Here is a 15,633-nt window from a genome sequence, read left to right on the forward strand (position 1 = left end):
CTATGATGACGAGCCTTTTTTTTAGAGTGTATGATTACAAGCCAAGAACCATTTTTGGTGCCATATAGAACCTTTTTTTTTTTTTACTTATTTCAGGAATGGATGGCCATGATTATTTTAGCATCAGATCTGTTTGTGTTTATTTTCTTATGATGAGCGTGTCCCTCCACATACAATGCTCAAGCACCTTTCCAGCATGAATGAGGCTTTGCTTGTTGGGAAGGTGTGACAGACTAAGGTTTATTACCCTCAGCATGGAGCAAAGTCCGATTGAGGGCCTTTACACAGCACCATCTCTGAGATAGCCTGTGTCTGTGCCTGTTTTCCTCCCTGTCCCGGAGGCCCGTACAGTTATGAATGACTGCTTACGGTGACCCATGCCGCCCCTCTCCTATGGACCATGAACATCTCAAACTATCCCCTGGATCACCCCCAGCCCACCGCCTTCCACTCTGCCGGTTACACACAGGACCTTGCGTCACAAGAGGGACCGTCAACATGTAAGTAGAGCTCCGGATCTGAGACACTTTAATGGCTTTAGCGATTGCTAAAAGAGTAAAAGAGTTACATTTTCCATAAGAATCAATCCAATTGTTTAGGTATACAGAAAATCATGACGTGTGATTTGATCGTGTTGTACAGTTTAGTCGTGTTTAGTACACACATTGAAGACCTGAATCAGTAAAATTTTGTAATCAGTAAACTTTCTTTAACAAATCTAAAAAAGAAAACATTTAGTCAGAAGTCAGTTTATTTCTTTTGACTGCTGAAAATATTAAAGTATAAGCATTATATAAGCCCTATATCTCAGCGTCTAATCAAACGAGTGATAAGAGACTAGGCCTATTTGAGATATAATAGACTGCCTAACAGATTTATCAGATAGACCGGTCATAAAACTGTTCAACCTTACACCCCACTCGTAGACAATCACCACACGGTAGGCTTCTTGATTTCCATTGGCTATTTCCAGAAGGTGACAAGTAAGACTTGCATTTGTTTTAAGTGGACAAAAGGACCATTAACACTTCCATTGGCATTCACAATTAATGTGATATCCCGTAGCTCAGAAATTAAAGCCAGACCCAGACTGTAGGGCAGAAGAGGGCTGTCCTGTGTGTGGTGACAGGGTGTCGGGATACCACTATGGTCTACTCACTTGCGAGAGCTGTAAGGTAAGTGCTACAGCAAGACTGAGACAAGTACGCAGCTTTCAGTTAATAACCTTCACACTCTTATCAATCTCAAGTAGTAAAGACAAATATTCTCACCAGGGCTTTTTTAAGCGCTCTGTACAGAACAACAAGCGGTATATGTGTGCAGAGGCACAGAGCTGCCCCATGGACCCGGCACAGAGGAAACGATGTCCTTCCTGCCGCTTTCAGAAATGTCTAGCTGTTGGCATGAAGAAAGAAGGTATGGCTGCAAACCTACACAATTATAGTGCGTGATCATTAATTATGTCTATGACGCATTCTTTCAAGTCTTTAGATGTTTAAGGGAAAATGCAGTTATTGTCTCTGAGATATGGAAAGATATTCGTGGCTAGCTATTCAAGATAACTCTGATCCTGTTTCCACTTATCTTTGAAACCATAAACCACTGCAATAGCAATCTTTGATGACCCAGTAAAGGTAAAAATGTAATGCGAATACAAGCAAAAAAAAGTTTAATTACGCAACTTTAATAGGTCAGTATCTTTATGTAATGTCAATATTGCTTTACATTCTTTTTTTAAAAGAGTCAGTTTTGTCATTTAGAGCAAGTGTTTCTCAACCCTCTTCCTGGAGACACAACAACAGTCCACGTTTTTGGATGTCTCTCTTATCTGACCCATTCATTTATGGGTTTGGAGTCTCTACTAATGACCTGGGGTTGAATCAGGTGTGTTTGAGTAGGAAGATTTTGGAAAGTGTGTACTGTTAGGGGGCGTTTACACGACAATTTTCAACTGAAAACGTGTGTTTTGGCCGTTCATTTACATTTTGGGGGCCTGGAAACGCAAACTTTTGAAACGGGTTGGAAAGTGCAAGTTTTTGAAAATGACACATTATCGTCTCCACGTAAGCAAAAAAATGTGTAGGGGAGAGCGGGTTTAACACTTTCCACACATGCCAGGATGACAAAACTTAGTGTATTTACTAGTTGCCATATCAAAATTATTTAGAGGAAAAAATGCATCAAAATGTAAAAATCTGATATCACTGATTATTTAACCATAGCAAAAGTAAATTTCTTCCTTAAGATTATTTTTCATCTGTTTTTGTGTTTATTTAAAATAAGACATCTGATATTATTGTAATCTTATATCTGTTATTAAACAGTTAAGATCGTTCTTTAATGCTGATCTAACAGCAGAAGACACAAGCTGGAGTTAAATTCCAGTTGAGCAGGTGTTACTGAGCTACACAATGAGCCCCTATTAGAAATATGTTATTATATTCTATACTTTTATGAATTCTATTGAGAAACCGTGAAAAAAAGGTGAATCGTTCAATGTTCAAGGTGAATCGTTCAAAGAGTCAATGTTCAGAAATGCTTAATTGTTATTATGGTTTGAACTATGCTGTATAACTGTGTTTAGCGATGTGTTTGTTGTCAAACTCAAAAATTTGTTTATGTATAATGATTAAAAAATGCCATTATTTTATTTGAAAGAGTTAATAATGGTATTTTATTGACAAAATATTTTAGTTTGTCTTGGATATTTTTTTTATTATATCAGGTAACATTTAAAGCTGTCATTTGGTCATGTTACAATGTGCCCCAGATATGGGGCACGTTGTCACATTTCACTTCGATTCTTTCGGGGTAAATCAAGAAAAAAGCATACACTGTATTAATGAAACAAAACCACATAATTGTACTAGATATGTGTGCAATTAATGTGGGGAAAAATAAATACCACAAGTCGAGAAAGTCAAAAAGCGTTAGGTTGTGCCCCACTCTCCCCTATTACGTGTTTAGTCTATAGGCGCATAGTGTTTCTTTACAAAGATCGCCAACTACTGGCCATGAATAATACAGCGTTTTAATCCTTTTAGCGGATCTGTGTGAACGGGGATCATTTTGACAACGCTGTCATCTGTATGCAAAAAAATGCGAAGGAAAATTTTTCCGTTTGTCGTTGTTGTGTAAACGGTACGTTTAAGGTGCCTCAGTGTGCCTCCAGAAACCGGGATGGGAAACATTTACTGTCTCATTTCGAAGGGTGTGCCTTTCAGAGGTCGCATTTGACGGCCATACGTCATTTCAGAAAAATAACCATTACATCCCAAAGTAAGACCGAAATTACAGTAATTTACACCTTTAAGAATGGTTACTTCACTGAAATGAGGCATCCTCGATGCTGTACGCAGTCGACAAATGCGACCTCCGGAGGGCACAGCCTTCGAAATGAGACAGCTACTTATTTATAATGTGAGTAGCTGTAAACTCTTTTGAAAATCATGATGTGTGATTTATTTATGTGTGAAATCACTTGTCACAGCTGTACGTGCGGACAGAATGAGAGGTGGGCGGAACAGGTTTGGACCTCTATACCGACGGGACAGGCAACTGAAACAGCAAAGAGGGACCTTTCACCAGGCAAACATTGCCCCCTACAGGATCAAAAATGAGGGACCACAAGCATTGGTACCTGCTGTGTCTCATGATTTTCATGTCCTCAACCCCTCCCCGGCTTCTCTCGGCTCTGATAATTACCACCCACCTCAGCCCTTTCATCCCAGTATGAGCCAGTCCGAGTTTCCTATGCTGCTGGACTGCACCATGCCCAGAGATCTGTCTGATCCATCCTTACCTTTTCACACACTGTGCTATCCAGGCTACCACGCATACCCTACTGACTACAGTCCTGCTTCTGTGACGCCTCCTGCTCCGATCTCTCCAGCTGTTCTCTACACACCCGCACCCACTGCGACACTCACACCAACCTCAACTCCAAGTTCAACCCCAACTCCAGCACAGAGCTTGACACCCACCTCAACCCCAACTCCTAGTTCTTGCTTCCTAAATCAGCTGCTGCAAGCCGAGCCAGATGAGAAGCAGCTCTGTATGCGGGTGTTAGCAAGCCTCCAAAGAGAACAAGCCTGTCGAGGAAAACATGACCGCCTCAACACCTTCAGCATCATGTGCAAAATGGCTGACCAGACTTTGTTTGGACTGGTGGAGTGGGCCAGGAACAGCACACTGTTCAAGGAGCTTAAGGTAGAAGAGTTTGCACATGATCTCACACACTTTTCCTTGAACACAATTTTTCTCTGGCCCTGTTCACACCTGGTATTAAGATACGTTTTGGTTGATTGGATCAGAAGTGGATGACGCTAAATACAGGTGTAAATGGGGTTTTCAACTTGTCTAATTTCGACCACTTCCAGAATGCATTCGACCGGATTGCTTTCATAGTGTAGATGCTCATGTGGTCGAATCTGTTCAAACAGCTGCAAAAGACCGCCTACTCTCCGTCTACTGACCTAATGCGTCAACATTATGGGAAGTGCACTAGCCAGACGGGATTTAAACTTTGTCGGCTGAAGACCCAAGTTTGATTTGAAGACAAAAGAGCCAAGCACAATGTTCTCTCACCAATCATGATTTCTAACACACACTCACAGAGTTCAGTGTGGTCTTGCGGCTGTTATAGCAGAAATGAAAGCTGATACTCTCCGTACGTTTTTCCATTATCTCATGACGCATTCATATGTAAATTATGTGAGCTTATTTTGTCATTTAAATCGAAAGACCTGGAAAAAACCCATACATTTACCCGCCCATAGACCCTTCCCTCAAAGAAACCAGGGCAGAAGTGGTCGAAAGTGGACAAAAGAGACGGATTAAAACTCCAGGTGTAAATGGGTATGTGTCTCCCTCGTCTACTTCTGATCCGATCAACCAAAACGCATCTTAATACCAGGTGTAAACAGGGCCAAAGAAACAAACCCTGCCCCCAACCCCCAAAACTAACCATACCATAACCCCTCTAAAATCACAGGGAAATTGGTAAGAATGGTATACATCTCTAACCCCAACTCTAAGTCGGACTCATTGTTAGGAATATTGTTCCAAAAGCAACAAAAGCCGCGTTTCCACCAAAATTACCCGGAACAATTTGTCCCAGGAACTTTTTTCCCCAGACCTGTTGCTGTCTGCTTTTCTATTGTGGGCTAAACTAAAGTACCGTGAAGATTAGGCAAAATTAGTCCGGTGACGTAGGCCTGCACGCGACTTTCCAGTTCCCGCTGGATTTCGTCCTCTGTATAAGCTTAATAAAGCCCGAACCTCGTTGTCGGTCCATTGGTCATATTTTTTTGAACTTCATTGTTGATTCGAATAGCAAACAAAGCCGTTTTTCCACCACAGGACTTTTCCCCAGGAACTACGGACTTTGGGGTGGTACTTTGGCGGGGAAAATTTCCCTCAGAAAGTCCATGCTCATTCGTAGTGCTGATTGGTTGAGTTCACGCAGCATTTTATTTCAACCACCATTTTTAAAAGTATTTTGCGGTGCAAGCTGTAAGAGTTGTTTGCTATTTGAATCAACAAAAATACAAGGGGCTGAGTGTCTTGGGAAAAAAAAGTTCCTAGAACAAATTGCTCGGTGGAAACGGGGCTCAACTATTACTGCACACACTGCAACAGACTTTTAAAAATGTTGTTCGAAATAAAATGCTGTGTGAACTCAACCAAGTCCCACCCCCGAAAGTTCCTGAACTTTGAAAAAGTACTACCTCACGAGCAGGGACTTTCTGATGGGGAAATTTTTACCCAGAACTTGATTTAGACCCTGGTCACTGCGATCGAAACATACAGAGTTGCACCCCAAAGTCCATAGTTTCTGGGGAAAGTTCCTGCGGTGGAAACGCGGCTATACATGTTGATCCAGAGACAAAAATCTGTCTCACTTTAAGATGGTTAGTATGGCCATGCTGTCCACCAGCAAAACTTGTACCAGAACATACTTGCTTGTATTTTCAGCATGGATGAGGTTAATCTTTGTAACTCTCTCATACGGCAATTGTCTACATACGGCTACTGCTACATAAAGGGTTAGTTCACCCAAAAATGAAAATTAGCCCATGATTTACTCACTCTCAAGCCATCCTAGGTGTATGACATTCTTCTTTCAGACGAATACAATCAGAAAAATGTCCTGGCTCTTCCCAGCATTATAATGGGAGTGAATGTTGCTCTGTTTTTGAAGTCCATAAAAGTGCATCTATATCCACCATAACTGCTCCACACGGCTCCGGGGGGTTAAAGGATTAGGTCACTTTTAGATAAACTTTTGCTGATAATTTACTCACCCCCATGTCATCCAAGATGTCCATGTCTTTCTTTCTGCAGTCGAAAGGAAATTAAGGTTTTTGATGAAAACATTCCAGGGTTTTTCTCCATATAATGGACTTCATTGGGCTCCAAACGGTTCAAGGTCCAAATGACAGTTTCAGTGCAGCTTCAAAGGGCTTTAAACGATACCAGACGACGAATAAGGGTCTTATCTAGTGAAACGATCAGTTTCTGCGAGAAACGAGCAGTATTTATGCTATTATTTTACCTCTTATCAGACTAACGTGATCGTCTATGAGCTCCGCCATAACTTCCGCTAAGTGAGGTCAAAATACAAGCGTGGTCATAGATATATCGATCATAGATGCCTCATTCTACTGATACGTGCAAACGCTAATGAGGCATCTACGTATACATCTATGACCACGCTCGTATTTTTGACCAAGCGGAAGTTATTGCGGAGCTCAGAGATGATCACGTTCGTCTGATAAGAGGTAAAATAATAGCATAAATACTGCTCGGTTTCTCTCAGAAACTGATCGTTTCGCTGGATAAGACCCTTATTCATCGTCTGGTATCGTTTAAAGCCCTTTGAAAGACATCTTGGATGACATGGGGGTGAGAAAATTATCAGCAAAAGTTTATTTAAAAGTTAACTAATCCTTTAATAAAGGCCTTCTGAAGCGAAGCGATGGGTTTGTGTAAGGAAAATATCCATATTTAAAACTTTATAAAGTAAAATGTCTAACTATTCAACTTGCGTCTGACGACATTGCACACCAGTTAAGCTCGTCAGACGTAGCTTAAGCATTTATGGATATTTTTCTTACACAAACGCATCGCTTCGCTTCAGAAGGCCTTTCTTAACCCCGTGTGGAGCATTTATGATGGATATAGATGCACTTTTATGGACTTCAAAAACAGAGCAACATTCACTGCCATTATAAAGCTTGGAAGAGCCAGGACTTTTTTTTAACACAACTTTGTGTTCGTCTGAAAGAAGAATGTCATATACACCTAGGATGACTTGAGGGTGAGTAAATCATGGGCTAATTTTCATTTTTGGGTGAACCATCCCTTAACTAGAGTACCTGATCTCTTGCAGGTGGAGGATCAAATGGTACTACTGCAAAGCTGCTGGAGTGAGCTTCTTATCCTGGATCACTTATGCAGGCAGGTGGCTTATGGAAGAGATGGCAGCATCTGTCTGATTACTGGACAACAGGTAAGAACACCTCTTTTACTGCACCGGTGTTACTCAACCCTGTTTCTGGAGGCACACCAACAGTTCACATTTTGGATGACTCTCTTATCTGGGCCATCTATTTCAGGTCTTGGAGTCTCTAACATACTGATCAGTTGAATCAGGGGAGTTGAAAAATGTGTACTGTTAGTGTGCCTCCATGAACAGGGTTGACCACAGTTACCCACTGACTGTATTTCAACGGACTTGTTTTTAATGTACCAGATCGAGGTATCGACCATCCTCAGTCAGGCTGGAGTAACTCTCAGTAGTTTAGTATCCAGAGCCCAGGACCTCGTCTCCAAGCTTAGGTCACTGCAACTTGACAGAGAGGAGTTTGTGTGTCTCAAATATCTGGTTCTCTTCAATCCAGGTGGGTTTCTTTTCATTCCCAAAAGTTGAATCTAAACAATTCCTGTTGGACCAGAGCTGTAAGGATCATGTGTTTTGCAGATGTTAAATCAGTACTGGATCGAAGGCAGGTAGAACAAACTCAAGAGCATGTAAACAGGGCTTTGATGGACCACACTATGCAAACCCACCCAGGTCACTCTGACAAGTTTGGACAGCTGCTGCTCCGTCTGCCAGAGGTGCGCAGCATCAGCCTTCAGGTCGAGGAATATCTGTATCAGCGCCACCTGCTGGGAGATCTGCCCTGCAACTCACTGCTGACTGAAATGCTTCATGCCAAGCACACATGAGACACAATCAAAACAAAGCTTGTTAGTGGAAACGCATATTTGACCTGTGGTGTCTAATCATTTTGAGCTTTGAACAAGTCCAGATGCTGGTTTATTTCACCACTGGCTGGCATGACATACTCAACAAAAGGAACAATAACTACTTTTCAGGTATTATGGGTGTACTAGATGTACACACAAACTTTTTTTTAACTACTCACCTTACAGTTATGGATCATGTCCGGTCAGAAAAAAAAAGTTCAAACAAAACCATGACTGTCTAACTTCTCTAGAGACACAGAAGCTCATCACATTTTCTGTAAAAATGTTCCTAATTTTTTACAAGATTGAGTTTCAAATTAAAGCGTGTCTGTATACATTAATATGGTCTGATATTATGTGTCTTGTTTCTGCAGCTATAGAACATTAAAGCTCATCAAGAACATGTCCGAGTCATATTTCACACACACACACACACACAAAAAAATTTCATGACAATTAAGATTCCAGAATTACTTGTATGATAATTATTTTAAATCTAACAAGAATAATGAAAATTGCCTCTTTTTTTGTGGTGGTGGTTGTAAAATATGACCGGGACCGTTTGCAAGTTAACATTCTCCCACTTTCAAAGATGCATTTTGTGAACTGGGCAAGAAACCATGGATATGGACATGCAACTTAAATTTATATTAAAAAAATGCCAACAAAAGCTGATACAATGTATATAATTGATAGAACTTAAGTAAAATCAATGATGATGAGAAATAATTGAGTACTTAAAAATGATTTTATTTTTTTCTAATTCTGTCACTTGGGATTGATTCATAATCAAAGAATTTGGGAGAAAACAAAATCTACCAACATGAACATGGAAACTGTCAAAGGAAAACACAAAACATCAATGTGCTTTCTGGAATGAACAAGTGAATCACCACATTTGCCAGAACATAAATAATAAAAATCTCAAACTAAACAGAAAACTCTAGCTCATCCTTACCCAATAAATACACCTTAGGTGACCTACCATTCTACAGAATTGCACAGAATCCAGTTACATTAAACCGTCATGTCTCACCCGACAGTCAAACACATGCAACCTACACACAAATACACATCTCCCATTCATTTGACACAGAAACATGTAAATCAACCGTTTCAAAAATGTGTGTTTTTTTTTTTTGTTGCTCTTTACAAAAATATGTACATCTTTACGGCAAAGTACTTCATCTGATTCTCCAAAGACAGGAGAGAGTGGCCTGAATCAATCAGTTGTTTTAGTGCTTTGATGAAGAGAAACAGACTAAATGCCCCTTTTATATAAAAAGACAACTCGAGCCATTCACAAAACTAATAAGGCCAAGTTAGACAGTTCGGAGACGATCATATTCATAACCGTTTAAGGCTACAGACACCTGGCTGCTTATCTGCCTTTTATCACTTTCTGTTAGTGTTTGTTTTATATCACTATCTGTTGGCGTTCACTACTGGTATATCACTATTTGCTGCTGCGTGTCAGCCAAACGATAGCACTTGTTCACTCAGCTCTGGGTACATAAGTGAGAGTTGATGTCAGATTTGCGTTTATTGTTTTTCTCGTCATCCGTCTCTTTCTGTCCCCCGTCCCGCTCACACACTCATTCACAACAACACATCCAGCTCTAGTAGTGAAGCAGCAGGGTAGCTTATTCATTGCTTTACAAATCTCCACAATATACAAATCATTGTCAAAAAAGAAAAAAGAATCGGCATTCAAACATACAGTATATTAAATCAGCCTTGATTTTTTTTTTCTTGCATCGTTAATCCAGTTACAGCTAAACAGAGTAAAAAGAATTTCTTCATTTTTTTTTTTTTCAACAGCACGTTCTGGCATCTTTTTGCGCTTTCATTCATTCTTAAATAAAGCAACTGGGAAGGAAAATATGTGAGTCTTTAACATGCTCTCCTGAGTTCCTAAAGCTTGAGTACTCCAGTTAGATAAGGTTTGAAGCAGTAAGAAAACAAACATCCAGGTGTCTACGACTGACTTTAGGAAGGCGAAAGGACAAGGCAGTTTTATTAGAGAGCAAGACGGACTCGAAACGGACAGCAGTGCCCCTTTGTAATGCAGTTGTACATTCAGTCCCGTAAGACTGAGGGGCTGATGACGATAAACAGACGATAAGAAGGCTTGTGTTGGTTTGTGCCCTACATTCATCAAAGAGCAAAGATCCGATTTCATCCGGGGGAATCCTTATAACCGTCATAGGATCCAGTTCATTGAGTAAAGAAGGGAAGGAGCTGGAGGACATTTCTATTGTGGGGGGACATTCATTTTTCTTGAATGATGAGACTGGAAGATTCATCTTAAGTTTAAACACTAAAATGCCAAGAATAATTTCCCTACAATCTTAGAAAATCAATCAGGCCCTTTTCTTCGAACTATGACTTTTGAGCTCACTTGAGTTACCTGAAGGAAAGGGCAATGGAGATTTCTGAACAGATCTTTGTAACTTGACCTGTAGTTACACAGAGAGGTTTTGCGCAGTCACCAGCTATACATCTCTGAGGGCACTTTATTTAAGGATTTTCTGTATTAGGGCCTCTTTTTTGTTATCCTGGCATACACTCCTGGCCCACTGCACTGCTGGAGACGGGACAGCAACCTGGGGTGACATGGCCAGCTCAGGCATAGTTGCATTTCCAAAAGGCTTTATTTTGGGGTCCCGAGCTTCTTTGGGGTTCCTGGGCGCTTGCGCTCCCATAGGTGGCCTGGAATGGTGAAGGCATCCACACTCATGGACATAGTCTTGGACGGGAGGGCCGTGAACTGCTTGCGGTCAGAGCTGTACTTGTAGATAGACTCCACCATATTGGGACTGATGACCCGCGGGCCAATACCTGTGACGCGAACCATCTCTTCCGTCTCGGGGTTCATGGCATAAACCGCTCGGAACTGACAGCTGGTGTCCCGGAACAGGATGAGAAAATGGTTTGCAGAGCTTTTCTCCAAGTCCTTTCGCAGACAAGAAACAACCACAAAAGAAGAGAACGTGAGACCATTACATCATGCATCCAAATGCATCATGCAAATATGCGATGGCTGTCGGCAGTGAGTCATGAAAGCCCAGAGTGATGACTGAAAGGTTACTCACCTCTACAATCTTGTTTTTCTGTGGTTCGTTGACTTTTCCTGCCAAACAACAGCGTGAGATGGCATTATGGATAATGAACTTATTGGACTTGAAGCTTGGCTCCTTGTAGAGTTTAGGTCCTGAAACAGAAGTGTCATTGCTTAAGATGATTTGTGAGCACGACAAACAGATGCTTCAACAAGAGAAAGCAAGTTTACGTTCACATGACCTAATCTAAATAACCTTAAAACTCAAAAAAGCCGGATTTTCTTTGAATGGCGTCTCGCAAACCACAATGTTACAGGATTTCAGGTGTCATTTATTTTCAAATTGTGTGCCACGGGTGGCTCAATAAATTCAAAACTTAAGGTTGTTTAAACACCTAACCCCAAGTATGAGCAATTGCCTTAAAGCACCTCTTCTAATACTGAAAATCATATCATTTTTCTAGTTTACCAGTGTACTCTGGGATGGAGGATGGAGACGAAATATTAGAAGCATTTTCCCAGTCCCCATTCTGTGCAGCAAAACGGCTTGGAGAACGCATTCTGGATGGTGAATGAGAACGACTGTGGAAAGGAATAAATGTTCAGAGATGAGGTCGCAAAGAAAGGGCAGGTGTTTTCTCAACAGGATATATAGAGATCAGATTTACCTTGGAGATTTTCTGACAGTTAGCGTCCCACTGTCATTAGCCATAGAGGACAGATTCATTGTTGAATGGGAGTAAACTTTATTTAATCTAGAACCTGAAAGAGAAAAGACGCATGATATATGGCTTTAGTACAATATCAATGAAGAAGAAATAAGCTTCTAGATGACCAATGACTTGCCCATAAACCCTTTGGCAGGGCTGCGGGATAGGTCGGAGTCGTCTCTGAACACCGTTTTGGGCCGCTGCTTCTTGACGCCTCTGACAGTAGTGGGTTTCTGACGGAGGACTTTATCCAGGTCCTCCATTATTTTCAGCTGATGCCGGCGTTCATATTCTTGGCGGGTGAAGTCTCCACGCCGCTGAGGAGTGCCGTCTGGCGGTGGGGTGCGGGGAGGAGGAGGGGTAGAAGGAGTTTTGGGTCTCTCCTCTCCTCTACGGGACTCATCCACTGAAGAAGACCTGCTATTACACATGGAGACAGCATTGATAAAGGTACAATGTTGCAAAGGGATTGTTATTGATATTGTGTTTCCTAAAACTAACTGCTAGTGTATGGTGGCCTGAAATTTTCTATGCAGTTGCCAAGGCGCCACTATGCGGTAGGTTATTCTGGGTTGTTGCTAGGAAATCACTAACCAAAGTAAAAAAGAGACAACCTCAAGTCTCTATGATATGCTGCTTACAGTTGCAACAAAACCTGTATTGTATGAAAGCACTCATTGGCAATACTCTTTATGCTATTATAAATAAGGTTATAATACTGTTATAACTAAGGATTTTCTTACGGTGTTTATTTCAGCTTGGCATCGTCTCCACATATAGCCCCTTTAAATGTAAGGTTTTATCATCCGACAAGGCTAATCTCTTAGAAAGTAAAAGCATACATATCCTCAAAAAGTGTAGATTTGTGGTATCATTCATACCACACTTTGTTTTTAAGCCTCACCTGGCCTCCTTCTCTCTTTCTTGCTCCTGTCTTCGTCTCTTTATCTCCTCTGCTCTCTTTTGTTGTTTCTCAAGTAACGCTGCTCTCCTCTTCTCCATCTCATCCTCAGGTCGAGCTTCATCCTGCTACAGAGTTTTACACAGGTAAATGAATGCTACACTTTTAAGGCTAAACATCTAAACAAAGTTTACATTTGATTCTCCGCTAACCTTGAAGAAGAATCCAACTCCGCCCCTCATTTCCGGCTCTGTTTGATCACTCATTGAGTCTGAAAATATATCCTGGCTCGGATCTGCCTCTTCTCCCTCTAATGCTTTGAGAGACGACAGCGAGATCTCGATTAGGCTACTGCGCTTTCCGGTGAAAGCCTCTGAAGGAATGTCACTCTCAAAAGAGCACTCGGAAGGAGCTCCTGAGCTGCTGCCCACACCCTGGCGCTCCTTTTGGGGCAGAACATGTGGCGATCCACCCTCCAGATCCATACTGAAGATTGTATGGTCCTCACTGGAACCAGTGTCTGAGAAATTGTCCTCTGGTCTGGACAGGGATGAAGCGGAGCGGGACTCACTGGGTGTACCTATGCTGAAAGTGGATGAGTTCTGATCCCTGTAATGCCATTGAGACGCTCTTCGTATGTGAGGAAGGTTTTCCACACTTTGAGGGGCAGTTATGACTCGTGTGGAAATGGGCACCTTGGGCTCAGCAGGTCGAGGCAGTTTGGGGCTCTTCGGAGGTGCAGACTGTGCCCTACGGTGGGACGCAGGTGATTTCGGGGGAGCGGTGTAACTTGAAATCTTGCGAGATGGGGAAGGAGAGGAGGAGGTAGAAGGCAGGTCACGAGTAGACTCCCTTGACAAACGAGAAGGTGCAGTTGTTGAGGGTTTGGAGCTGGGTGGGATGACCCAAGCCTGGTTGTTAGGAGCTGCCTTCTTCTTCATCAGCTGGTTCTGCTGCTCCGAGAGGCGCTGCATATCACTTTGGAGAGAATTGAGAGCAGCGCTTAGTTTAGACACAGCGTTGTTGTAATCACCCAGTGGGGCTGTGCCTTTCCCTCCAGGAATTCCAACTCCAGATTTGTCTCTCTCTATTGGATTGTCCTGTTGGAGAGTGGGCTTGACATTTCCCTCTTCTTCTATTGAGGGCCTCTTTTTCAACTGTTCCTCCTGTTGCTCCTCCTCCTGCTCCTCTCTCTCTAAGCGTGCCAGTTTCTCCTCCAGCGCCAGACGGCCGAGGTCATCTTCTATGGAGGAGGTTCCAGCCTCCCCTTGACGTCCATCCTCGCCATCCTCCTGCTCCTTCTTTAACTGTAGGAAGGCACTTTTTCCCAGCCGCTGCCGGTGTTTGGCAAATATGGCTTCTATACGCTTCTTCTGAGCTTCAATGGCCTTCCGTTTCTCCTCCAGCCTCGCCCCTAGCTCTGACATTTCAGTGCTGAGAGCAGGACTCTTACTGGGACTCTCCTCTGATTTCTTGGCCCATGTAGTCATTTGTGAGGACTGTGGTTCATTTGTTTGTACCGGCTCTGGAACCAGTTTCTTTTTCCTTTCAGCAAAATTGGTCATCTTCACACCACTATCCGGTGTCTCTTCACCACATGATCGAGTTATCCGAGGGCCCGATGCAGGTGTGGCAGGGGTGGAGTGGATTTTTGGAAGATCTTCCGAGGCATCCGAATCGACGCTTCCATCTCTTAACACGGAGTCGTCATCTCTGGATCCTTCTGAGGGGTGTCTGGTGCGGCTGGGCTCTGATGGGACACCTGAGGATCGGTGGTAGAGCATTCCTGAGCGAGATGGGGCTGAAGAGCTGAGAGTCCCTGGGCTTCCATTGTGTCTAGCGTTTGCTGGATCATCTGGTGAATGCAGGAAGAACCCATCGGGTGCCCCATCAGGGTGAAGACGAGGTTCCATCTTCTCTTCATTGTGGATGATCTGCAGTGCCTCTTCAATTGTTGGTAGCTCTCCTGTCTCACTCTCTTCAATGCCGTTCTCCTCAGCCAGCATAGGACGAGTCCGAGTGGTCCAGGAAGCTCTTTGAGGGCCATTGGCCCCAGAGGGCTTACTCAGGAAGTGGCTGAGGTCCTCAGGAGGTGTGTAGGGGACACGTGTCATGGATTGACCAGTAGGGTTGAGATTGTCTGAACTGACAGATCGAGTTATAACAGGGTTCCCCATCACAATGTCCACATCACTGTCCAGACCAAAAGGGATACTGAAGGACACCGCAGAGGACAGTGGACGGCTGAAGAGAAGTCATGAAAAAACATGAATGCCTCCATAAAGTATTAAGAAAAGTAAAATGCATAAAACGACTCTAAGGTACCTTACCTAAGAGGTTTCTTAGTCCATGTTCGTCCTGCTGCCTCTACATGAGACATTGAGGTAGACTGAGTCAGAGATCCTGATCATAGAGACAGCACAAACACACACATGACTAGGTGACAAATACAACATGCAAACAGACCACAGACCATGTGATTGCTGAACAAGAATAAACACAGCGTGTACACGTATACAATACAAAGAACGGAACAGACACATAATGGCAGCTGATGACTCGGGACACAGCGTTTTCCTCACCTGTTGCTGCAGTCACAGAGGAAGAGATGGGCAGGAAAGGCTTTTTGAAGAGAGAGGGAGAACCACTGGCACATAAAGGACAAATAAACCATGTTAAGTGTTGGCATTTATTTGATAAAGCTGGGC

General features: G+C 42.7%; 2 protein-coding genes across 3 annotated transcripts in view; one reads left to right on the forward strand and one right to left on the reverse strand.

The window, feature by feature from the left end:
* The first annotated feature begins 278 nt into the window (after positions 1-278).
* Positions 279-9,184, forward strand: nr5a5 (nuclear receptor subfamily 5, group A, member 5). The gene is made up of 7 exons (XM_079828982.1): positions 279-500; positions 1,066-1,175; positions 1,275-1,416; positions 3,491-4,209; positions 7,394-7,513; positions 7,757-7,904; positions 7,985-9,184. Exons 1-7 carry the CDS (start codon positions 401-403, stop codon positions 8,230-8,232), a joined length of 1,587 nt encoding a protein of 528 aa, XP_079685108.1. The 5' UTR covers positions 279-400; the 3' UTR covers positions 8,233-9,184.
* camsap3 (calmodulin regulated spectrin-associated protein family, member 3) overlaps positions 8,985-15,633 on the reverse strand; it is a 57,290-nt gene continuing 50,641 nt past the window's right edge. Inside the window, exons 9-17 of one of the 2 annotated variants that reach the window (XM_079828962.1) lie at positions 15,508-15,572; positions 15,256-15,328; positions 13,138-15,169; positions 12,929-13,053; positions 12,161-12,444; positions 11,983-12,076; positions 11,784-11,896; positions 11,349-11,467; positions 8,985-11,209 (exon numbers count right to left, since the gene is read on the reverse strand). In XM_079828962.1, the coding sequence (XP_079685088.1) occupies positions 10,907-11,209; positions 11,349-11,467; positions 11,784-11,896; positions 11,983-12,076; positions 12,161-12,444; positions 12,929-13,053; positions 13,138-15,169; positions 15,256-15,328; positions 15,508-15,572 (3,208 nt within the window). In that variant the 3' untranslated portion in view covers positions 8,985-10,906. The remainder of the gene's footprint in view (positions 11,210-11,348; positions 11,468-11,783; positions 11,897-11,982; positions 12,077-12,160; positions 12,445-12,928; positions 13,054-13,137; positions 15,170-15,255; positions 15,329-15,507; positions 15,573-15,633) is intronic. The other variant, XM_079828963.1, reaches the window with a different exon arrangement.

Source organism: Gobio gobio, assembly GCF_949357685.1.
Source record: "Gobio gobio genome assembly, chromosome: 1".
NCBI classification, from domain to species: Eukaryota; Metazoa; Chordata; class Actinopteri; order Cypriniformes; family Gobionidae; genus Gobio; species Gobio gobio.